Genomic DNA, 25400 nt, shown 5'->3' with positions numbered 1-25400 from the left:
CACGTAGTACAGTCACCTAGGGCTCAACTGGCACTGCAGGGGTGTTGTTCCCCATCTGCTACATCAGTTGGCCCTGCCCCCTGAAACTCAATCTTAAGGGGACAGGGCAGAACCCACATAACACACAAATGTTCTTAATGTAGTACAAATCCAAATAAAATGATTAACACGTAGCACATTAATACAATTATAATATAACAAAAATACAAAGACAAAACAAAACCAAAAACAGAATTAATAACCAAATTTGAAAATGTATATTCAAACAATTAAAACGGAAATAATCCTGGCTCTATTATAGCAAAAATAAACCAAATGTAACAACAGCACAGGGCCAGCTACACCAATTTACAGCAGCGACTGATAACGGACTGCAGTCAGCCATTCGAAGTCACAAGAAGAAATGTCGTCATCATTACTTTACACGTCCACGTCCAGAAACCGAAGAAAAATGACAAGTCACACTTGAAATGCTGGTCCCACCATAAAATAAGACACGAGAACTTCAAGGTTTTCAGTACATGACAAGACATTCGTTTGGGTCTAGAGGGGGGCTGTAGATCCTTCTTCGGGATTCTCTGCAGATTCTGCAAAAGAGAAGACACGTCACTTGAGTATTTTGAAGAACTTCTGTGATCATCTGAAACCCGGGCGTATGATGATGAAGTGAGGCGTACGCCCTCCAGCCGTCCCTTGACCCCTCCATATACCCATCTTGCCCACTTACACTTCGATTTCAGTTTTCGATCTTCTGCCCTTTCTGCTATGTGCTTTCACTTTGTCATTAGGGGCTATTGAGCGTAGACCAGGTGGGCGAAAATGGCAGGGGCATGCATATATTTTCTACCCTTTTCTGAGCCTGTTTAATCCTTGGCTGGGTTGCAAGGGGGAATTTGGAACATACCAAAGGGGGCAAAATGGTGACACCACAGAGCAGAGTGACGACTTCTCTCCATTGAAATGTTCTGAATGACTGACCGTGCGAATTGAACTATGGTGGTGGGCAGGGGGATGGGATAGCAGGCTGCTTGCTGCTTATCGACACATTTACAGAACAAAAGACGCTGAGTGAGAGGTGCGAAAGGATTTAAGGTGGGCCGGATTTATGAGTTTTTTTGTAGGCTCTAGTAATTCCAGTGTTAAGAATGAATCGCACAAACCATTTTTGGAAGACCTCAGAATGAAGAATTTTTAATGAATTTTGGAAAATGCGTGACATGACAAAATAATCTGTCAGCCTACCTTGTTCGGTAGAAAACCAGGGTGATAAACATAGTAGCCAGCATTATGACCAAGATGTAGGTGACGACGCAGAAGAATGTGCCTGGGGAGGAAAAAATAAAAACATAGCACAGGTTGAGTATCCGTAATCCAGAAATTCAGAATCCAAAATGCTCTCAAATCTAAACGTTTTTGAGCGTCGACTCGACGCCACAAGTGGAAATTTCCACACGTGATCTCACTTGCCCATAAGGGGCTGTGACCAATGTTCCCCAATTCCCCATTGCTCTGTTCGAGATATCTCAGCAAAAATGTTAAGTGGGACATATCTCAACAAGATTTGGTCCACCGGGGGGCCGAGTGGTTTCAGATGGAAAGCCAGAGAGAGAGTCAGACAGACATGGACTACCACAATAGGTGCCTCACACATTTTATGTGAATGCACCTAAAAACTGCAATGACTGGCTTTTAAATCTCTCCCTTCATCTTCTCACCTCCTCTTGCCTTTTTGCCTTTCATTTGCCTGGCTGTATTGCCTCCTTGCCATCCTACACACGTTACCCAGCTGCCCATCTGATGAATCGTTGTGTCTTTAACCTTCCTTCCTTTGTTAGTGTGGAAATAACCTTTAACCATTTTGGTTTTAGTGTCCTTTGCATTACAAAGAGCCTTTCCACTTATAAGACCAGTCTGCTAACAAGAAATTACAAAAGCAGCCATGGAGACCACCAGCCCAGTCTGACATTCCAGGGACGCGTCCAGCAACATTGAAACAAAATGTAATTAGAAATGTGTTTCTCATTTAAAAAGCTCATCTTAAGAGAGGTTGATACTCACCATTAAAGATGGAGGAAATCTGTGATGATTTAATTTCTTGTTCTATCGCACTCTTAAAGTAGGTATTTGACTCCAAAGACGACGGGGCTAAACAAACAAAAATTGTCAAACAATGGTTAGTGTTAATGATTCTGAGATCTCACAAACACAGATAAATGATTCAAATAATAACTTAAAGAGAGTGTCATGTACTGTATGTAGGCCTGTGGATTACCTTCAGGGCTTAACTAAGGGAAGCGATTCCACCTCAGACCAGGAGGAGGTGCTGTCACTAACATATGCAGTACTGAGAAGAACCACAGGGCCTGAACCCAGAGAAGGCTCCGCCCATTCTGTCAAGGATACAATAAAAAGGGGCGTGCCCGAAGCACCTTGTCCCAAATGGACCTTGACCTTAGATGTGGGCGGAGCTCTTGAGCTTCCTGAAGCCCAACCCATTTTGTTGCTTGTAAAATAGAAAACCACTGTGGCCGTTTTTTTGTTAGAAAGGCTGAATTGGCCAAATGTTTTTTTCATTTCCTACTGTGGAAATACTTTTGTGTTCCTTACATTAATCGGAGTTGCCCAGCTGGCACCCCACCATTTACTTATGGGCTCCTAGAGATTTCCTGGCCATGACAACAATTTATCCAATTGTCAGCTTCATTTCATTTTTATACAGTGCTCTTCCCACCTGGAGGACTTGGACTGTTGTGCAACATGTCAGTATCCATCCATCCATCCATTTTGTAACTCAGAATTTCAGTTTATAGTCACAGGGGGGCAAAGTACAGTTACATCCATGCATTACCCAACCCGCTATATCCTAACTACAGGGTCATGGGTATCTGCTGGAGCCAATCCCAGCCAACACAGGGCGCAAGGCAGGAAACAAACCCCGGGCAGGGCGCCAGCCCACTGCAGGGCACACACGCACACCCACACACGAGGAGTCCATTGGAGTAATGGACACAACTTTCTGAGACCCAGTAAGAAAAATGAGCAGCAGCATTCTGAACCAACTGCAGCCGAGAAAGATGAGATTTACTGATTCCAGAATAAAGTGAATTACAATAATCGAGACGTGATATAATAAAAGCATAGCATGGTTGATGGTAACAAGACATTGAACGTTGAAGCCACTGCATCGAGACTGTGAAACTGCTGTTTTAGTTAAGTTATTAAACGTTTTTTAAAAATCTTTACGGCCCCGTGTGAGCCCCCCAAGCTCGTAGGCCCTTGTGCTTTGCACAATCTCACAATCCATTGCTGCGCCTGTGCTTCATAGCCTGGCAGCGGGTGGTCACGAGGCTCTCAGTTTACTTAGGGTTTAAATCTCTATGGCTGTATTGATGATCTGATTCCAAACAAAACAAATCAGCAGCCGACGTGGTTTGATTGATTGATTGATTGATTGATTTTTTTGTGACGTGAGAGGTGCGTGAACTTGCAGGATTCACTAGACATGATTCATTTCCATCCATCCATTATCCAACCCACTATATCCTAACTACAGGGTCATGGGGGTTGCTGGAGCCAAACCCAGCCAGCACAGGGAGCAAGGCAGGAAACAAACGCTGGGCACACACACACACACACTCACCAAGCAAACACTAAGGACAATTTAGAATCACCAAGGCACCTAACCTGAATGTCCTTGGACTGTGGGAGGAAACCCATGCAGTACAGTTACAGTCACACAAAATGGCAGGGCCTTCAGGAAGTCTTCAAACCCCCTTCAATTGTGTTCACATTTTTCACATTCATTTTTAGCAACACTGAATACCCCAGAGTGACAGAGAGACAACGGGATTTTAGGAATTCTTGTAAACTTATTAAAAACAAAAGGAACTGCAACATCCCATTGACACGAGTATTTAGACCCTTTGCTATGACACCTGCCATTCTGTTGATCATTGCTGAGATGTTTCTACACGCCTAAATGCCACAAAGTGTTCGTTCATCTTTGGTTGAATTAAATAGGAGGAGCCAGTATGTAGAGGTGCTACGGACTTGGGAACTGGATATCCCAGCTGCCCCTTGGGCGTTGCACTATTGGACAATTTCAAAGGGAGCAGGGGTGGCTGGGAAGAATTGGATGGAGAACATTGGTGGACAGCTTTTTTTTGTTGTTGTAGATGAAATTTAATGTCAGTAAATGTGAAGAATTACACATAGAAAGTAAAAATGTGAGGTTTGAATAGACAATGGGAGGTCTAAAAATCAAAAGTCTTCCTTATGAGAAGGATTTAGGAGTCATAGTGGACTCTCAGCTATCGACTTCCAAACGGTGTTCAGAAGCCATTAAGAAGGCTTACAGACTATCAGGTTATATAGCGCCTTGATGTGTGGAGTACAAGTCACAGGAGGTTCTGCTCAGGCTTTATAACAAACTGGTGAGGCCTCATCTGGAGTCCTGTGTGCAGTTTGGGTCTCCAGGCTACAAAAGTTCATAACAGCACAAGAGAAGGTCCAGAGAAGAACAACTAAACTGATTCAGGGCTACAGAGGATAAGTTATGAGGAAAGATTCAAGGACCTGAGACCTTTAACCATTGAATGTAAGTAAATGTAAAGAATTACACATAGGATGTAAAAATAGGAGGGTCAAATACACAATGGGAGGTCTGAAAATCAAGAGTACGTCTTATGAGAAGACTTTAGGAGCCACAGTGAACTCGACACTATCAAGTGCCAGACGTTGTTCAGAAGCCATTAAGAAGGCTAACAGAATGTCAGGTTATATAGCGCCTTTATGTGTGGAGTACAAGTCACAGGAGGTTCTGCTCAGACTTTATAACACACTGGTGAGGCCTCATCTGGAGTCCTGTGTGCAGTTTGGGTCTCCAGGCTACAAAAGTTCATAACAGCACCAGAGAAGGTCCAGAGAAGAGCAACTAGGCTGAGAAGAGCGACTGGGCTGAGTCCAGGGCTACAGGGGATGAGTTATGAAGAAAGATGAAAAGATCTGAGTAACCATTTAATGTCAGTAAATGTAAAGAATTACACATAGGAAGTAAAAATGTGAGGTCTGAATACACAATGGGAGGTCTGAAAATCGAGAGCACACCTTATGAGGAGGATTTAGGAGTCGAAATGGGCTATCAACTGTCAGACAGTGTTCAGAAGCCATTAAGAGGGCTAACAGAATGTCGGGTTGTATAGCGCCTTGATGTGTGGAGTACAAGTCACAGGAGGTTCTGCTCAAGCTTTATAACACACTGGTGAGGCCTCATCTGGAGTCCTGGGTGCAGTTTGGGGTACCAGGCTACAAAAAGGACAAAACAGCACTAGAGAAGGTCCAGAGAAGAGCAACTAGGCTGAGTCCAGGGCTACAGGGGATGAATTATGAGGACAAAATCAAGGACTTGCGCTTTTTAACCATTTGATGTAAGTAAATGTAAAGAATTACACATAGAAAGTAAAAATGCAAAGGTTGAATACAAAATGGGAGGTCTCAATATCGAGAGTCCACCTTATGAGAAGAGTTTAGGAGCCACTGTGAACTCGACACTATCAAGTGTTCAGAAGCCATTAAGGCGGATAACAGAACGTAAGTTTATATAGCACCTTGACGTGTGGAGTACAAGTCACAGGAGGTTCTGCTCAAGCTTTATAACACACTGGTGGGGCCTCATCTGGAGTCCTCTGTGCAGTTTGGGTCTCCAGGCTACAAAAAGGACATAACAGCACCAGAAAAGGTCCAGAGAAGAGCGATGAAGCTGAATCCAGGGCTATGGGGATGAGTGAAGAGGAAAGTTTAAAAGAGCTGAGTCTTTACAGTTTAAGCAAAATAAGAATAAGAGGTGACCTGACTGAGGTGTTCAAAATGATGAAGGGAATTAGTCCAGTGGATCGAGACGATGACTTTAAAATGAGCTCATCAAGAACACGGGGACACAGTAGGAAACTTGTGAAGGGTAAATTTCGCACAAACATTAAGAAGTTTTTCTTTTCACAAAGAACAATAGACGCTTGGAATAAGCGACCAAGTAGTGTGGTAGACAATAAGCCGTTAGGGACTTTCAAAACTTGACTTGATGTTTTTTTGGAAGAAATAAGTGGAGAGGACTGGCGAGCTTTGTTAGGCTGAATGGCCTGTTCTCGTCTAGAGTGTTCTAATGTTCTAAACAAAAATTGTTGAAATTACATAATTTAAAAAATATAATCAAAGAAAAACATTATTTCACCTAAATCAAGAAATAAATAAATGAATATTATGACCAGAATCAATAACGTTTGAAAAATAAGCAAACCAAGCAAAGAATAGTCTTAATGCAGAACTACAACCGTGGACATTCCATAACAAAGTTCAACGTACCAAAGCAGGATTTCCCATGAAACAGGCTCTGGAAATGCCTGCACTTGGACCACTGGGACCTTTCCAAGCCCCTACACGTACAGGGGATCTGCAACACCGTCCCTCTGGTGGCGATGAAGGCGGCTCGGCAGTCTTTGCTTCCGTTACACGCCTCCTGTCCTTCACTCCAGCACTTTGAATGGAATGCGTTAAACCTCCGCCTGAAGGAATGGAAAAGAGAGGAACACCTGGACTCTATCCAGTATATAGCGCCTTCAGACGCCATGCACACCCTTCACTTTTTAACATTTTGCTATGTGCTTTTTTTCTCCAATCGAGCAACACTCCAAACCCCAGAATGATAAAGAGAAAACGGGATTTTAGAAATTTGGGCAAATTGATTAAAAATAAACAACTGAACTCTCAAATTGAGCAAAGTATTCAGTTTTTCATTGCAGTTCCTTTGCCAGCTATTCCAACTGGGAGTGTTCTTGGGGGTCCGACATGACAAGCTTCACACACTTGAATTTAAGGATTTTCCGCCGTTCTTCTCTGCAGATCTTCTCAGGCTCCGTCAGATTGGATGGACAACAGCAATGGACAGCTTTTTGTTCTTCTATTAAATTTGCAATCCTTTCCCAAAACTTGTTTTCACGCTCATTATGGGTTATTGATATTACATTTACCCTTTTAAAGTGAAATCTACAATACAATGAAGTATGCAGAAAGTGAAGGAGTGCAAGTCTTTTCTGAATTCACTGTAAATTGGGTTTTATTTTTGGAATAGAGAATCACTTTTACAAGTTCCCCTTCCTAATCCCTGCATAAAGCATCGTCAACGGTGAGCTTTTTCCACTGTGGTCCCCGGCCGGGGCTGGAGCCCGGCCGGGACGCCCAGGAGGACGTGAGGAGGGCTTGTGCCTCCTCCAGACCGCGAGGGGGCGTCCGTCCTGGTTCTATTGGGAGCCACGGGTCGAGGGCATGGAAGCCCTACCCTGTAGGGGCCCGTGGTTACCGCCAGGGCGCCCGATGCCGGTTCATCCCGTGTGCCCTCGGCGGGATGGAGCCGGCCGGGCGCTTAGAGGACTGGAGGAGGCGTGTGCCTCCTCCAGAACGCAGTGGGCGTCCGTCCTGGTTAGATAGGGGCCTTGGGTACAGGGCTTTGAAGCCCAGCCCTGTAGGGACCGTGGCCACCGCCAGGCGGCGCCCGGTGCCTAATTATCCCGGGAGCCCGCACTTCCGCCACACCAGGAAGTGCGGGGAAGATTTTGTGTGCACCGGAGGCGGCCAGGAAGACAGCCGACACTTCCGCCACGCTTGGGCGTGGCTAAGGACGGAACACCTGGGGCTCATCCGGGAGCCTTATTTAAGGGGCCGCCTCCCTCCAGTCATTGGTGGAAGTCGGGAGGAAGCGGACTGAGCTGGAGAGCGAGGACAGGAGGCGGCCAGGAAGAAAGGCACAGAACTGTGGGCCCTGGACTTGGGGGAATCAGTGCTGGAGGCACTGGGGTTCGTGAGTGCACGTGACATTTGTATATTGTAAATAAGTGTAAATAAACGGTGTGTGGGTGCAAAAATGATGTCCGTCTGTCTGTGCCGGGGCCAGCGTTCACACCACTTACCTACAAGCTGCGTCCGCCATGCATCTGTCCAACACATCGATGCACGTCGAGGAAGGCCCGATGTCTCCTGAGCACATTCTGTCGTGAAAGGACCTCTTCAGGTGCAGGCAGTCGTCATCCACTACACTGCAGTCACAGAAGGCCAGCATTTCGGCCATATTGAAGGGCAGCATCTCATAAAAGCGCTGGACCGCCACCTGGCAGCGGGATGCGTTGCACTGAGCCGGATCTTCGGGACACGCGCTGAGGCGAGGCACCAGCAGCCTGTTGCAGGTTTCGTTCTGAATGCAGAGCTTCTTAACGTCAGTGCAGGATCTGACACTCGGGGGGCCTGAAAGGAGACGAAGACAAAGCAGAATAAGAAGGACCCTATCAACCGATACACACCCGAACCAAAGCCAATTCATTTTTAACTTAAACCAGTGGACCAGTGGTGTCCCTAGGGGGGCACGAAGTAACAAAAAGGGGGGTGCAAAGATGTTAAAAAAAGAAAACAAGAATCGAAAATATGAAAAATACATCTATTGAAGCCAATTAAACTACATTCTGATGCTAGAAAAATAAACCTGGAGTTAGATAATGTCGATAAAAGTCAAGTAGGTATAATAAAATATTCATCTATGATATATCATTAATTTAAAAAGAACAAATTGGGATTAGTGGGCTCCTTTCAAAAAAACCTTAGGTGGGCACAATTAAAATTCTGTTATAAAAACTCGGGTCGCAAACACTTATAACGCTGGCTTATACTTTGAATAAACTGTTAAGATTTAATGACATAACACTCTGAAAACTCAAAAAAATGAAAGACCCCTTTGTAATGAGAGTCTAGCATCAAGTCAGTGACACCTGGGGGCTGTTGATCTGCTCAGTTCAGTAGCAGAGGGGCTTGCTCATCAGTTTCAGCTGCTTTGGTGCACTAGAGGGGGGGTAACAATGAGACGACCCCCCAAAACAGGCATGAATGGGTTAACAGGTTTAGGGAGGCCACTGACATTTGTCCCTTCTCATCTGTTTTGTAACTTGTTTTGCATTTGGCTGTGGTCAGTGTCACTACTGGTGTCACATGAAGCAATACCTAGACCCTACAGAGCTGGCACAGGTAGGCCAACTTCTCCAGGAGGGCAGGCACATCAATACGTGGCATTGCCAGAAGGTTTTCTGTGTCTCCCAGCACAGTCTCAAGGGAATGGAGGAGATTCCAGTAGACAGGCAGTTACTCCAGGAGAGCTGGACAGGGCCCCTCGTAGAAGGTCCTTAACCCATCAGCAGGACCCACTGGTATCTGCTCTTTGGGACAAAGAGGAACAGGATGAGCACTGGCCGAGCCTACAAAAAGACCTCCAGCAGGCAGGCAGGCAGGCCACTGGTGTGAACGTCTCTGACCAAACAATCAGAAACAGACTTCTTGAGGGTGGCCTGAGGGCTCATTGTCCTCTAGTGGGCACCGTGGAGCTTGATTGGCATTTGCCATAGAATACCAGAATTGGCAGGTCCACCACTGGGACAGTGGGAGGTCGAGCTTTTAGTTACAGGGCCCCTAAACTGTGGACTGGTCTTCCTGCTTCTATAAGAGGTGCCCCTTCGGTCCCAGCTTTCAATTCCCACTACTTCAGTTTAGCACACCCTGACTAGAGCTGCTGGTTAACTGTGCAGACTGCATCTCTGTTGTTAGTCATTAGCACTAAAACATAAGTAACATGATAGTTAGAATTGAATACTAACCCTCATCTATTCTGTTTCTTTTCTCGGTACCCAAATGTGGCAATTGGTGCCACAGCCCACCTGCCAAGTTGTTTGCCTGCCTATGGTAAAGTCATCCCTGATGGAGGATCACAGGAATCATGGGAAAGAGGGGTCCTTTCATCGGAGCAACGGTCTCCAGGACTCTAAAAATATCCAAACCTAATTATGTCATATCATCTACTGTTAAACCGTACTTCTAAAATTTTTATTATTATGCTGTATTAAGGATTTGTTCTGTTCTGTGTATTGTATTGTATTGACCCCCTACTTTTGACACCCACTGCACGCCCAACCTACCTGGAAAGGGGTCTCTCTTTGAACTGCCTTTCCCGAGGTTTCTTCCATTTTTCCCTACAGGGTTTTTTTTTGGGAGTTTTTCTTGTCTTCTCAGAGAGTCAAGGCTGGGGGCTGTCAAAAGGCAGGGCCTGTTAAAGCCCATTGCGGCACTTCCTGTGTGATTTTGGGCTATACAAAAATAAAGTGTATTGTATTGTATTGTACCACTGGCAGGCGCCCTGTGCTTTTCACAGATGAGAGCAGGTTCACCCAGAGCACATGTGACAGACGTGAAAGGGTCTGGAGAAGCCGTGGAGAACGTTATGCTGCCTGTGACATCGTTCAGTTTGGTGGGGGGTCAGTGATGGTCAGTCTGGGGAGGCATATCCATGGAGGGACATACAGACCTCTACAGGATACACAACAGCACCTTAACTGCCATTGTCAGACTCTATGCTGGTGCAGGATGTCCAGGGTTCCTCCTGGTACACGACAATGCCCGGCCTCATGTGGCAAGAGGATGAAGGAATTGATTCCATTGAATGCCAAATGCCCATTCACCTGACCTCAATCCAATAGAGCACCTCTGGGTGGGACATTATGTTTCGGTCCATTGAACACCTGGCCTGTCCAGGAGCTCAGTGATGCCCTGGTCCAGATCTGGGAGGAGATCCCCCAGGACACCATCTGTCATCTCATTAGGACGTTGTCAGGCATACAAACGACTGAGTACGATTTGGAGTTGCTGCAATGACATTTCGGCCAAATGGACTCGCCTGCCTGCCTGCCTGCCTGCCTGCCACATCATGTTTTCCCTTTGATTTTCGGGGTGTCCCTCATTTTCATTTCCATCCTCTCGTTCCTCACACATCGCCATAGCAGTCCATAGCAGTAGAGAGAGCCAGCAGGATTATTTTCCCCATTGTTGTGTTTTCAAAGTGTTCCTTTAATGTTTTTGAGTAGTTTATTTTATCTAATTTAAGGTCCTAGGTGGGTTGTGCCTATCTCTGCCACATTGGCCACAAGGCAAGAGCCAACCCTTAACATGATGCCAAGCTTCAGTCTGAATGATATGATGCAGCTCACCAAACAAGGGCATACAAAAAAATAAAAATAGAAATTAGGGTCCATGGCCTTCATGCACATCTCCCTCCCAAAAATCTGCCTTTTCCATAGAACCCTTATCTCAAATTTGGATTCAGTGTTTTGGAATGCGTACCTAATTGTTCAAGAGGCCCCGAATCCTTTTCATGTCTCCAGTTCTCAGATGTGTCTGTGAAAAGAAAAGAAATGTTTGAACATAAAAGACACGAAGGGGGTTAAAGATGGGGAAGTTTTGTGGTTTGAAACAAAAAGGGAGATTTACCCCTTTGCGAAGGGGATATAAGGAATGGACAGAAAAATTTAGAGGCAGGACATTCAGTCAGAAACACACACACCTGCAGGGCCGATTGAGAGTCACAGATTCAAATCAAAGTTTAGGACCAAATTAACAACCCGCTAACAGGGAAAGACAGAGTTAAGTGCAAAGCTGAGGGGGCATCCACATAAATCCACAGGGGCACCAACAATATCACACGCTGCAGTACCCTGGGCAATACGGGGCAAAGACAGAGCTAAACATGACAGCAGCTGAAATGAAGTTTTTAAGAAGAGTGAACGGCACAACAAAAAGAGACAGCAGAAGAAATAAAAGCATTTGTGAAGAACTGAGAAAGGCAGCCACTTGTGGAAGTCATAGAAACAAAACAGCTAGAGTGGTGTGGGCAAAGAATAAGGAAGAGGGAAACAAGGGGTCTCAAAAAGGGCGGGGGTGACATGAAGGGTAAAGGAAAAAGACTGAGGGGCAAGGCCTAGAAAACGTCAAAGAAACTGAAAAAAAGAGAGGGATGACCACGGAACAAGTGAAGACCATTTTGAAAGATAGGAAACAATATTATCAATGACTCAAGACCCCAACAGTTTAAGGAATAACAAGAGAAGATAAAGTAAGTAAGAAAGTCAACCTCACAGACACCACTGAAATGTGAGAGGAAAGCTGGAATGTCCAGAGAAAACCCACAAAGGGAATACATGAAAACAGCACACAGCTGACCAGGCATGGAGGGGAACTCAAAATTCTGGAGCTGATCGCTGAGCCACCAGAAAAAGTAGGAATGCTGTTAAATAGATAGATGGATAGAGAGATATTCATTTTAGTGTAGTAGACAGGATCGCAAAATTAGAAAGATAGATAGATATTAATTTTAGTGTAGTCGGCAGGATCGCAAAATTAGAAAGATAGATATTAATTTTAGTGTAGTAGGCAGGATCGCAAAATTAGAAAGATAGATATTAATTTTAGTGTAGTTGGCAAGATCGCAAAATTAGAAAGATAGATAGATATTAATTTTAGTGTAGTCGGCAGGATCGCAAAATTAGATAAATAGACAAATAGATAGATATATAGGAAAGACTCTTTATGATAGATAGATAGACAGATAGATATTCATTTTAGTGTAGTCGTCAGGATTGCAAAATTAGATAGATAGACAGACAGATGAAAGGCAGTATATAACTGATAGATATGAAAGGCACTATATTATCAATAGATAGATCGATAGATAGCCAGATAAGGCACTAAGTAATATCAGTTTTAATATATAGATAGATTTTTGATAATCATGATAGATAGATGACGTTTATGATGAAAGGCACTATGAAGAAGGCAGATAGATAGATATAAAAGGCATATGATAGATAGATAGATAGACAGATAGATATATTTAATGTATTTGTGACATGGTATTTTTGATAATCATGACGATGACAATGACAGTAATGATGACGTTTATGATGAAAATTATGACAAAGCTTACAATGATGAAGAAGGCAGATAGATAGATAGATATAAAAGGCACTATATGATAGATAGATAGATAGATAGACAAAGATAATGCTGACAATGATGATTATGTTGGTTTTCCACGCCCTTTAGATTTGGCTTTAAAATAATGCTAATAGTATATAAATCTTTAAATTAATTCGCTCCTTATTAAATTTTGCAGTTCCTGTCCACCCTACATTCCAAGTTGTAACCTTACATTTCTTTTAATTGTGGTCTGCTTTTAATTCCAAGAGCTAAGCATAAATGAAATAGTAAGATGACCTTTTGCTGTTTTGCACTGAAAATCTGCAGCACTTTCCCCATAGATATACGCCAGGCTAACATTGTGGAGCATTTAAAACAAGCTCCTAAAAGCCCATTTTTTAATCAAAAATAATGCACAGAATTATCATATTCTTCATGGATTTGCACTCATTATTAATCATTTTTGTTTTTCTCTGTTTGCTGTGGTGATGCTTTGCCTGATCAAAGTCCTGTGCAGCTGCCTGTGATATCTGAACAAAAGCACATAATCAAAAAATAATGCACAGAATTATCATATTCTTCATGGATTTGCACTCATTATTAATCCTAAAAGCCCATTTTTTTATTTGTCTTTTTTTTTTTTCTCCTAATCAAAAATAATGCACAGAATTTGGATTTGCACTCATTATTAATCTTTTTGTTTTTCTCTGTTTGCTGTGGTGATGCTTTGCCTGATCAAAGTCCTGTGCAGCTGCCTGTGATATCTGAACAAAAGCACATATGCCTGGTATCGAGAAAAAAATGTTATTGTATTTTATGCTTTATTATTGCTTTTGTAAATTCTGAGTTATTATTATTCATGTCTTTATGTTATTTTTGTAGGTTTTCTCTGTTTTTATGTAAATCTCTCTCTTTAAATGTGAGTACATTCCATGTTCTTTGTGGGTGGAACCCCCCGCGAGGCAGTACCACCTGCCAATCACCATCAAGGACCCCCCGCCCCTTGTTATAAAGGCTGCGGAGACAGGCAATTCAGTGGGAATCATTCATCATTGTCAAATTTACTGTTTATGGTTGGATTTTCTGTTTTTCTTTTTAATTATTATTATTAAATTGCGCTTTCTTGGGATTCTGATTACTAGATTGTATTATTTGGGAAATGTTTTCTGCGTATTTTCTTTTAGGCAGGTCCTTTATTGCTCCTGTTTGCTTTGTGGAGCTTTTGTATCAGTTTTTGGACTTTTTTCAAATAAATCTCATTTATATAAAGACTCTTTTGTAGCTCACCTTTGCAACAGGTGAGGTTTATGGTTATCCTCTTCAGCAGGCTAATAATGATGATAATTAAACAATGATAATGATGAGGATGGCAATTATGAGGGTGATGATGATGATGATGAAGGAAAAAGTAACCATGACAAAATTATGTTGATGATGTAGACCAAAGACTAATGCAGAAATAATTATAATAATAACTACAAGTTACGCAAAACATATGTCTTAATTTATTTTATTTTTTTTTACCTTTGACTGCACAGGATTCATCAAGCAAAAGATGGCACAAACTGGTTTTTGTATTCACACAACTTCTGAACTCTGGGTAGCGGTCAGTGAGATACTGGATTGTTATGTTGCAATCACTGGAGTCCACTATCCTGAGACTTGGACCTGGAAAAAAAGAGAAAAGTACTTAACACACAACGGAACATTCTGAGACCCTCTTAGTTGGGGGTTGTAAGGGGTCTGGACCAATTGGGGTTTCTCTAATTAACCTCCAGAGACTTGGAGAGAAGATGCAAACTCTAAAGAGCAACTGAGCATGAGATTCAAAAGGTGTATCCAGATGACAACTGCATAATAGTTGGATAGATAAAAAGATAGATATTAATTTTAGTGTAGTTGGCAGGATCGCAAAATTAGATAGATAGATAGGAAAGCCACTTTTTGATAGATAGATATTAATTTTAGTGTAGTTGGCAGGATCGCAAAATTAGATAGATAGATAGATAGATAGATAGATAGGAAAGCCACTTTTTGATAGATAGATATTAATTTTAGTGTAGTTTTCAGGATCGCAAAATTAGAAAGATAGATAGATAGGAAAGCCACTTTATGATAAAAGATAGATAGATGTGAAAGGCACTATATAATATATATTTTATTTAGATCTTCAAATGAGTGTCTGCTTAGAATTCCAAGAGCTACCCTTAGAAGAAGTGGTGAGGCGGGCGGCCTTCTTCTGTTAGGCACCTAATATCTGAATTGATGACTGATAGAAACTCGCCAGGCTGATACGGTGGAGCTCTTTAATAAACTGCTAACAATACATTACTGTAACATGGCTTTCTCATAACTTCATTTTAGTTTAATCCTGATTGCTCTGCATGTTCAATTAACTATCATAACTATTCGTGGTGGCTCCATAATCCATACTCACCCCTACTCTCTCTTCTGTTCTTCTTCCAGTTTTTTGAGGTGGCGACCTGCACCACCACCACCTGATGAAAGCGCCGTGATGTCCTTATATTGACGGAATTAAAGGCCAGAAGTCCACCTGACCATCATCATCAACTTCTTCCATGAGAACCCTGAATACAATGAGGACTGATCATTAATGTTAGGTAGAATGCCTAGAGGGGGCTGGCTGGGTGGTCTCATGGCCTTGGACCCCCTGCAGATTTTATTTTTTCTCCAGTTGTCTGAAGTTTTTTTTTTTTTGTTTGTTTTTTCTGTCCTCCCTGGCCATCAGACCTTACTCTTATTCTATGTTAATTAGTGTTCTCTTATTTTAATTCTTACTTTGTCTTTATTTCTCTTTTCTTCATCATGTAAAGCACTTTCAGCTCCATTATTTGTATGAAAATGTGCTCTAGAAATAAAGGTTGTTGTTGTAGTGGTGGTGGTGGTGAAGACTGGCCACTGCTCATCTCCTGCTTAATGGCATCTCAATAGTCGAGCCTGGTGGTGGTGGCAGCATCATGCTATGGCATTGACAGAGAGACTGGCCAGAATCAAGGGAAGACCAAAGGAAGCCGAATTCAGGGAGGTCCTTGAAGAAAAGCTGTGCTCCAGAGTGAACACCACCTCAGACTGGGGTGACTGTTGAATTACCCAAAGTTTGCAGCCAAGATGACGCTGGAGTGGCTTTGAGACAAGACTCTGGTTGTCCTTGAGCAGACTTAAACCCCTTTGAAGTTTTGTGAAGAGACCTGAAGATGGAAGTTTACCGAAGTTTCAGAGTCATCCCTCACCTGGAGCAGACCTTGAGAACCACGAGAAAATAAACCTGATGATGTGCTGACCACAGTGATCACTTATAGCAGGAACGTGACATCCAGACTGGTTCAGTGATGACAGAGTGACAGAGAACATCAGGTTTAGAAAGCTTGGTGACCTAAAGATGGGACCCTCACTCACCACAACCCTTCTTCTTCTGTTTGTTAATTCCACCCCACTTTTTAAGGTAACATCGAAACACTGCAAACAAGACCAAAACCAGTCCTGGATGAGGTGCCATCCTCTCACATGCCCACATTGTATATCTGTAAGCTACGGATTGGATAAATTTCATTTAAAAGACTCTTATCTATAATTTCCTATCATATTTTACCACATTTCTAAATATTTGTTAGGACCGCAGGGGGATTACTTCCATGATTGGTTTAATATTTTAGGTGCTGATATTATTGGTTCCTCTTCCTTCCATTTCTTAGCCCCAGATGATTAGGCTCAGTTGTAATGGATATCCATCATCTTGACACCTTCTGCAAATCAAGAAGATGATAATTGATTTTCTCACCTTTTCCAGCCATTGTGTAGCGGTTGGTTGCCCGTGGCATGTTCTGTCTTATTCAATTGTTATATTTGAAAATTGAATTTTTCCTTGTCATACTGCCACACAAGTCGTTGAATTTTATGGAAACAGTTACATCAGCCAGACAGCTCCACATTATTATTACCTACAAAATGCAATTAATTGAACCTTTACCTTGCATGACGCAGACTTCTTTGAAAAAGTTCCAGGCCATCCCACAGCCATCCATATCTGAAAGGCAGCTGTCCTTCATTTTATTACAGCTGATGATTTGGATTGAGATCCCCTTAATTATATGGGAAAGCGTGACTACTGGAGAAAGGAAGAGAGGAAGAGATACGTTAATAGATAGACAGATGGGCATATCGCTAGATGAGGCGCTACAAACTGTCAAGTACAGACAGAGAGAGAGAGAGAGAGAGAGAGAGGGATACATCAGAAAGGCACTATATAATAGATAGATATGAAAGACACTATATAATATATAGATAGATAGATAGATCAGGCGAGCACTCTGTAATAGACTAGGAACTATTAAAAGATAAATAGATCAGAAAGGCACTATGTAATTGACTAGGCACTATTAAAAAGATTCATCAGGAAGGCATAAATATTTCACAACATTCAAACTGTCAGTAAATCAGCTATTGACCAGATGTTGAAACGTCACAGTGTCAATATGAAATAAAGCTGCAAAGCGCCCTTACTGTATAAAATAAAGTAAAATGACTTGCCCTACCATCTGCGTCCATACTGATAATTTTATTTTGTCGTCATCATTTTCTAAGGTGGATTATAGCATTGCACAATATTAACACTCGAACTATGCCCCTGTGTAACTGACCACTGCTTAGTGTTTTGCCTGCGATCAGCCCACGAATGCTTGGACGTGTGACTGCTGTGATGCCCGTGTCTTATGTGTGTTGGTTATGCACTGTACAGTTTGTATTTACTTGTTATGATTGGAGGGAAGCTTATTGTCTTGTCAGTGAAGCTGTTCTTTGGAAATTGAGGGGATACATATTCAAGTGTAAATTGTACTCTTACTGACGCGCAGTTGCGTGTGTAATGATTAAACCGGCTGTACCACGCCACTGAAACCTGTTTGATTTCCAGCCTGCTCGCTGACTGCCTGGTATCCGTACGGTCTCCCTTCGTCCACATGCACTTTGCGCAGCTGCTCCAAGCTCCTCCCGCTTTGTAAAGACGCGCATCTTGAAGTGATGGATGACCGTAAGTGGCCACAGGTGAGTGAGTGAGTGAGTGAGTGAGTGAGTGCTCTGCAGGACACGTTTCCTCTTCGGGATTGTATTCCGCCTTTTTTCCGCCTTATGTATATGTAGTTGCTAAGTTAACCTCACGCGGTACAGAATACATTCTTCTGTAAAAAAAAATAAATAAATAAAAGTAGTATCTCTCTCACGAAGGTGTATCAAGAACAGAAAGAAATTAAAAGGAAATCATAACCGGATCAGGAATTATTAAAAGACTAAATGTTTATTCATGGCTCAGACACCTCAGCGTGTTTAACCACTAAGAAACGCGATGTAAATATTGCACTAAACTCCACAAGTAAGCAGTGATGATTTTATCATTTCGAAATAGAAACATAAGCGGGTAAAAAAATCTTAAAAGATCATACCTATTAACAAACGCGATGTCATCGCTGCGGTTGCTTCTTGCTGTGCTCGATAGACGAGTGTTAACGCCGCGGCTCTCACCGTTCTGCTGCTGATCAGCACCATCGCACGCGGACAGCTCCCCTCGGGCATTGACGCAGGTGCCTTCGGAGTCCGCAGCCGCGCGCTCTTCTACACACTTGCGTAAATGCGCTCGTCAACTATTAAGTTTAGGCAGACACTTTATTCGTTTATACTTTCGCATTTTAAATTCTGTAAATCATGTTTTTTTGTCGGATACGACTGTGAATACGCAGAAACCAAAAGTTTCAAATACGTTTGGTTCTGAAGGTGTACTGCAGCACAATGGCAATAAAGAGAGGGAAACGTCAACAAAGACGCTGATAGTTTCTTTTGCAACTTAAATAGATACACATATGAAAGGATTTAGATAGATAGATAGATAGATAGATAGATAGATAGATAGATAGATAGATAGAGAAAAAAGGGCACTATATAAGATAGATACATAGAAGTGAAAGGCACTATATAAGAAAGATAGATAGATAGATAGATAGATAGATAGAAGTGAAAGGCACTATATAAGATAGATAGATAGATAAAAAAGGCACTATATAAGATAGATAGATAGATAGATAGATAGATAGATAGATAGATAGATAGATAGATAGATAGATAGATAGATAGATAGATAATACATTATTATATTATCTTTATTGACTGAATGGTGGTTGCTTCACAGATCCAGCATTATTATTATGCTTGGTTCACTCGCCAACCCAAGACCCCCCCCAGACAGCCTGTGCTATGCACCAGCATCTTTGTGTATTTCTTGTTTGTGTTATGAAGAGGGGGGCTGAACGCACACCAAGGAGAAGCGGTTGCTGCTCCGAACCCCCTCTTAATTGGTGATACATTGGGAAACAAAGACAGTTTTTTTTTACCTCCTCTTTGCTCAATCAGCTGCTGCTGCTGCCGTGATCTGCATCTCGTACGGCACTTTGAAACAGTTACAAGCCTGTACAGCAGCTGTCCTTTTGTCTCACTGCCTTGTCTGTCTTCTCCCCCGGAACATCCTCTGCTCCTGTGAGGGGTCCCGCTCCCGGGGCACACCCCTATGAAGAGGAAGATTTTCTATTGTTTTAATTGAGAGACTGAACTGTCCCCTTCGAGTACACACAGACCTCGATTCACTGCTGAAAGAGACTTCTGTTTGTTTGATGTGTTTAAATAACATTTCTGTCTCTAAAATCTCCTGTGTATCTGTGCAACTCTGTGACCCAAGCGTGAGAGCGAAACTTTTTAGCCTGAGACGAGACGTGATTTTCTCAGACAGATACTTTCACATCCCAGCAGACGAGACTTTGTGCCAAGAGATTTAGTCCACGCCCAGGGCCGGAAATAAAAGACAAAGAGTAGATGACAAAGCAGAACGTTATAAAGAATTCAAAAATGTTGGCGCGATACACATGCAGAGCAGGTTACAGATAATGGAAGTACTAAAATTCAAAAGTGTCAAAAAAAGGATAGTAAAGATCGCATTAGCGCAAACAAATGGAAATTATTACTTGGCGAATTAACGGAACAGCAGAAAGAGATCGAACTTTAGATCATCTAATTCGTGTTGCCACCAGGGAGAAGTAGTGTTTCTTCCCAATGAAGAGGCGTATCCTCGAGACCTGAAAAATGTGTTGTTTGGTGAAAGTGAAATCCACATACGCGGGCGGCAGAGATGCGAAGTTGCTGGCATGTAGCGCAGGCCTAGGGGTGGGCAAGCGAAGTGAGCAGAGGGCAAAGCCCCCTAGTATATATACATGTATATATTCAAATATACACAATATACACATATTCAAAAATGAAAAATATTCAGATGCACCCACACGACACCTTAAAAAATGTCAATTTTATTATTTGAAAACCTTTGCATTGCGTACAAATTCAGCCCCACATTAAATTTTCAAATTGAGTCAAGGTAAGGAGACAAATTACAGAAAGCACACAGTCAAAGTGCAGAAGGCTTCAGCCATGGGGTGAATGCCACAGTCTGCCAGATCTGCGAAAGGCTGAATCCGGGAGTCTGCAGGCACCAGAAACGAACTTCTGACTCCACACAATCCAAATGGCGGGCGTGTCAGGATCTCGAGGCGGACTTCATCACCTTAAAAACATGTAGGAGAACTTCAGCAGAACAAAGCAGGAGGTCAAAGTCACTGATGCATTGGAATTCCTCGACGTTCTCTGTTGCTATTTGGTGTAGCAAATGGAGGAAATCAGATACACAAGGCAAAAAGTGCAATTCGCATGAAATCAGTTGCTTCTTGAAATTCATTACTTTTTAAATTACAAAACAGGGGAACTTAATGTGCTATTTCTGATCAAGCCATTTGCCTAAAACAAGACAAAAGTGTCAGAGGAGCCGTCGTCTTTGTTCTTTGTGCCTTCAAGTCCAGCTGGGCTGTTCTCTGTACACGCTCGACCTCAGCGGGGTGACACTCGTCAGAATGACGTGCTCTGACGTTTTGGACATGTGGTCAAAATTACAGACTTGCGTGGTGAGCGATTTGCGGCTTTCGGTGCTCACTCGTCCTCTGCTCTGATGCTCTGTGCTCCTGTGCTTCATGGTAAAGCAGCAAGAAGAGAAGGCCGTTTTAAATTCTTCTCTGAACTTGCCTGAAAGCAAAGAGAATAAAGAAGGAGGAATTCAATTAGACATAAACCGAGCATTTGATTGGGTTCTTGTTGATGGCGTTGAAGATAATCAAGAGATGATAACTGTGGTAATGATGGTGGTGGTACTGAGACTAATGACGATGATGATAATGTGATGATGAAGAGCTGGTAGGATGTGGATGATAACAATGATGATGTAATAATGATAATTATAGTCATGGTGACGATGATGATGATGATGGGTTGGTATGATATGAATGATAACAATGATGATGTAATAATGATATTGGTAGTCATGGTGATGATGATGATAATGAATGGGTTGGTATGATATGGATGACAATAATGATGCAATAACGATATTAGTAGCCATGGTGATGATGATGACAATGGTGATGATAATAATGATACTGTGATAATGAGATGACAATGATAGCACTACTGCTGAGGCTGTTGAAGATAATCATGAGGGGAAAATGAAAACTATAGTAATGATGGTGGTGGTATTGAGATTAATGATGATGATGATGAAGAAGTGATAATGATGAGTTGGCATGATATGGATGATAATAATGATGATGTAATAATGACAATGATAGTCATGGTGACGATGATGATGATGGTGATGATAATAGAAATACTGTGACAATGATAGCACTGGTGGTGGTGATGATGTTGAAGATGATCATGAGGTGCTAACGATAACTAAGGTAATGAAGGTAGTGGTGGTATTGAGATTAATGATGATGATGATGATGATGATGAAGAAGAACTAATGTTGATGAGTTGGTATGATATGGATGATACAAATGATGTCATAACGATAATAGTAGCCATGGTGAGAATGGTGATGATAATGATACTGTGATAATGAGGTGACAATGATAGCACTGATGGTGTTGGTAAGGATGTTGAAGATAATCATGAGGGGATAATGAAAACTATGGTAACGATGGTAATGCTGCTATTGAGATTAATGATGATGATGAAGTGATGATGATGAGTTGGTATGATATGAATGATAATAATGATGTAATAACAATAATAGTAGCCATGGTGAGAATGGTGACAATGATGATGGTGATGATAATAATGATACTGTTGATACTGTGACAATGATAGCACTGGTGGTGGCGGTGAGGATGTTGAAGATAATCATGAGGGGATAATGAAAACTATGGTGATGATGGTAATGGTGGCATTGAGATTAACGATGATGATGAAGAAGTGATGATGATGATTTGGTATGATATGGATGATAATAATGATGTAATAACGATAATACTAGCCATGGTGACGATGATGATGATGGTGAGGATAATAATGATACTGTGATAATGAGGTGACAATGATAGCACTGATGGTGTTGGTAAGGATGTTGAAGATAATCATGAGGGGACAATGAAAACTATGGTAATGATGGTAATGCTGGTATTGAGATTAATGATGATGATGATGATGAAGTGATGATGATGATTTGGTATGATATGAATGATAATAATGATGCAATAACAATAATACTAGCCATGGTGACGATGATGATGATGGTGAGGATAATAATGATACTGTGACAATGATAACACTGGTGGTGGCGGTGAGGATGTTGAAGATAATCATGAGGGGATAATGAAAACTATGGTAATGATGGTAATGGTGGCATTGAGATTAACGATGATGATGAAGAAGTGATGATGATGAGTTGGTATGATATGATGATAATAATGATGCAATAACGATAATACTAGCCATGGTGACGATGATGATGATGGTGAGGATAATAATGATACTTTGATAATGAGGTGACAATGATAGCACTGATGGTGAGAATGTTGAATATAATCATGAAGGGAGAATGAAAACAGTGGCAATGATGGTAGAGGTGGTATTGAGATTAATGATGATGATGATGATGAGTTGGCATGATATGGATGATAATAATGATGATGTAATAATGCTAATGGTAGTCATGATGATGATGATAATAGTAATACTGTGACAATGATAGCACTCATAGTGAGAATGTTGAAGATAATCATGAGGTGCTAATGATAACTAAGGTAATGATGATAGTAGCCATGGTGATGATAATGATACTGTGATAATAAGGTGACAATGATAGCACTGATTGTAGTGGTGAGGATGTTAAAGATAATCATGAGGGGATAATGAAAACTATGGTAATGACGGTAATGCTGGTATTGAGATTAATGATGATGATAATGGTGATGATGAGTTGGCATGATATGGATGATAATAATGATGTAATAACGATAATAGTAGCCATGGTGAGAATGGTGACGATGATGATGGTGATGGTAATAATGATACTGTGACAATGATAGCACTGGTGGTGGTGTTGATGATGTTGAAGATGATCATGAGGTGCTAACGATAACTAAGGTAATGAAGGTAGTGGTGGAATTGAGATTAATGATGATGATGATGATGATCAGTTGGCATGATATGGATGATAATGATGTTAGCACAATAATGTTAGTCATAGTGATGATGATGAGGTGATGATGATAGTGATGCTAATGATAAGGATGTGATTATGAGAGCACTAGTGTTGGTGTTGATGTTGAAGATGGTGATTGTGATGAGATGATAATAAGCACAAAGACTAATGATGAGTAGGGTGTTTGCTGGTGCTTCTGTCTATGATGATGTTGTTGAGTATAAACATACAAATATATAAAGAGCCGATAATGATAATAGTGGTGGTAATGATGAAGCTGATGGTGCCTGCGGTTAAATTGAAGTGATAATGACAAGGTGGTAGTGCTGGTAACAATGGTGATGTTGCTGATACTGCAAATGATGGGGTTGGTGATGAAGATGATGATGATTATGATCAAGTGAAAATGATAAGGTGTTGGTAGTGGTGATGATGAAGTATCCTAATGACATTAATGATAATACAGATGATGTGATAACAATAACAGTGGTAATGTTAATTATTGAGAAGGTGATAATGATAAAGGTAGTGGTGATGATGATGGTGCTGGTGGTAGTGATGATATCAGTGATGTTGAAGGTAATAATGATGATGATGATGAGGTGATAATGATAAGGAGGCAGTGGCGGTAATGACAATGATGATGAGTTTGTTGGTGGTAATGATGATGATGATGATGATGAAAGTAATTGTTTTAGTAGTTCTGAGTCTGATGCTGGCAGTGATTGTAATGATATTAAAGATAAAAATGATGATGTGATAATGATAATGGGAGTGACGGTGATGATGTTAATGGTGGTGGTACTGACCCTAAAGATGATGATGAGGCAATGATGGTAGTGGTCGTGCTGATGACGGGAGATAATAATAATGGCGGTGATGACTATGATGTTACCATTATAGCAGCAGTGACAGTGGTGATGATGATGTTGCTGGTGTTCATGACAATGATAAGTTGGTAATGATAAGAATAAGGAAGTGATGATGATGAAGGTATCGGTGGTGTTGCTGATTATGATAAAGTTGTTTGTAGCTGATAATGAAAATGGTGACAGTAGTGATGACACTGATGGTGATGATGAGGTGCTGATGATGATCAGGTGGTTGTAGTAAAGATGGTGGTAGTGTTGGCGATAATGGTAATGGTGGTGATGTGAAAAGATAATGGAAATCAAGATGATGTAAAGATGATACGTTATTAGTAGTGGTGATGATGAAGAGATAATGGTCGTGGTGATAATGAATGGTAATGGCGCTGATGATGGTGCTGGTGATGCTAAATCTGAGGATGGTGGGGATCATAATGACATTAATGATAACATGAAGATAATGAGGATTATTTACAAGGTGGTAATGATAATGGTGGTGGGAATGTTAGTGCTTGTGGTAATGATGAAGACAATGATGTTGAAGATCATAATTAAATTGGGTGATAATGGTAACAGTTTGATGATGATGATGATGAGGATGTGTTGATAATTAGAAAACTGATAGTAGTGAGTTGATAATGACAGCATTGGTGGTGATGATGTTGAAGTTAATGATGATTATGATCATTATGATCAGAGGAGGTGATGATGATGATGGTCAGTGTGTTAGTGATGATGATGATGATGATGTTGTTGAACATGAAAAGGATTATTAAGTAGATGAGAGTGGTGATGATGGTGCTAGTGGTACCTAAGATGATGGTGGTGACAGTGGTGATGGCGATGATGAATTAATAGATAATGCTGACCATGATGATGGTGGTGGCAGTGATGATGAGGTCATGATGGTGCTGATAATGATGGTGGTGGTTGTCATAATAATGATGGTGATATAGAAGACACTGATGATGATGATGATGTGTTGATAATTAGAAAAATGTTTACAATGGGCACCGAATGTTCCAGAAGCACTCGAGTCAGCACATAAAGTAAAGTAAAAGCGGCACGCCCACATCAACGTGTGTCACCACCAGATGGCACTTGACCACATTAAAAAG

General features: G+C 41.5%; 2 protein-coding genes across 2 annotated transcripts in view; both read right to left on the bottom strand.

Moving 5' to 3' along the window:
* Nucleotides 1-307: 307 nt before the first annotated feature.
* On the bottom strand, nt 308-18352 carry gfral (GDNF family receptor alpha like). The gene is made up of 9 exons (XM_039738875.1): nt 18288-18352; nt 16820-16957; nt 14356-14499; nt 11200-11253; nt 7959-8289; nt 6358-6557; nt 2059-2145; nt 1243-1324; nt 308-587 (listed from the first exon to the last, which is right to left on the bottom strand). Exons 1-9 carry the CDS (start codon nt 18307-18309, stop codon nt 515-517), a joined length of 1131 nt encoding a protein of 376 aa, XP_039594809.1. The 5' UTR covers nt 18310-18352; the 3' UTR covers nt 308-514.
* A 1871-nt stretch (nt 18353-20223) lies between these two features.
* The window catches only part of hcrtr2 (hypocretin (orexin) receptor 2), a 119655-nt gene continuing 114478 nt past the window's right edge, over nt 20224-25400 (bottom strand). Inside the window, exon 7 of the mRNA XM_039738343.1 lies at nt 20224-20955. Coding sequence (XP_039594277.1) covers nt 20726-20955 — 230 coding nt within the window. The 3' untranslated portion in view covers nt 20224-20725. The remainder of the gene's footprint in view (nt 20956-25400) is intronic.

This window comes from Polypterus senegalus, chromosome 16, assembly GCF_016835505.1.
Source record: "Polypterus senegalus isolate Bchr_013 chromosome 16, ASM1683550v1, whole genome shotgun sequence".
NCBI classification, from domain to species: Eukaryota; Metazoa; Chordata; class Cladistia; order Polypteriformes; family Polypteridae; genus Polypterus; species Polypterus senegalus.
The sequence above is the reverse complement of the archived record's forward strand: the minus strand, read 5'-3'. Positions and strand labels throughout refer to the sequence as shown.

Coding starts and splice junctions, on each gene's coding strand:
- gfral (XM_039738875.1), bottom strand. CDS start 18,309: ATGACATCGCGTTTGTTAATAG. Junction 14,500..16,819: donor AGAAGTCTGCGTCATGCAAG/GTAAAGGTTCAA, acceptor CTTTTTTTCCAG/GTCCAAGTCTCAGGATAGTG. Junction 8,290..11,199: donor GGGGCCTCTTGAACAATTAG/GTACGCATTCCA, acceptor GTCTCCTTTCAG/GCCCCCCGAGTGTCAGATCC.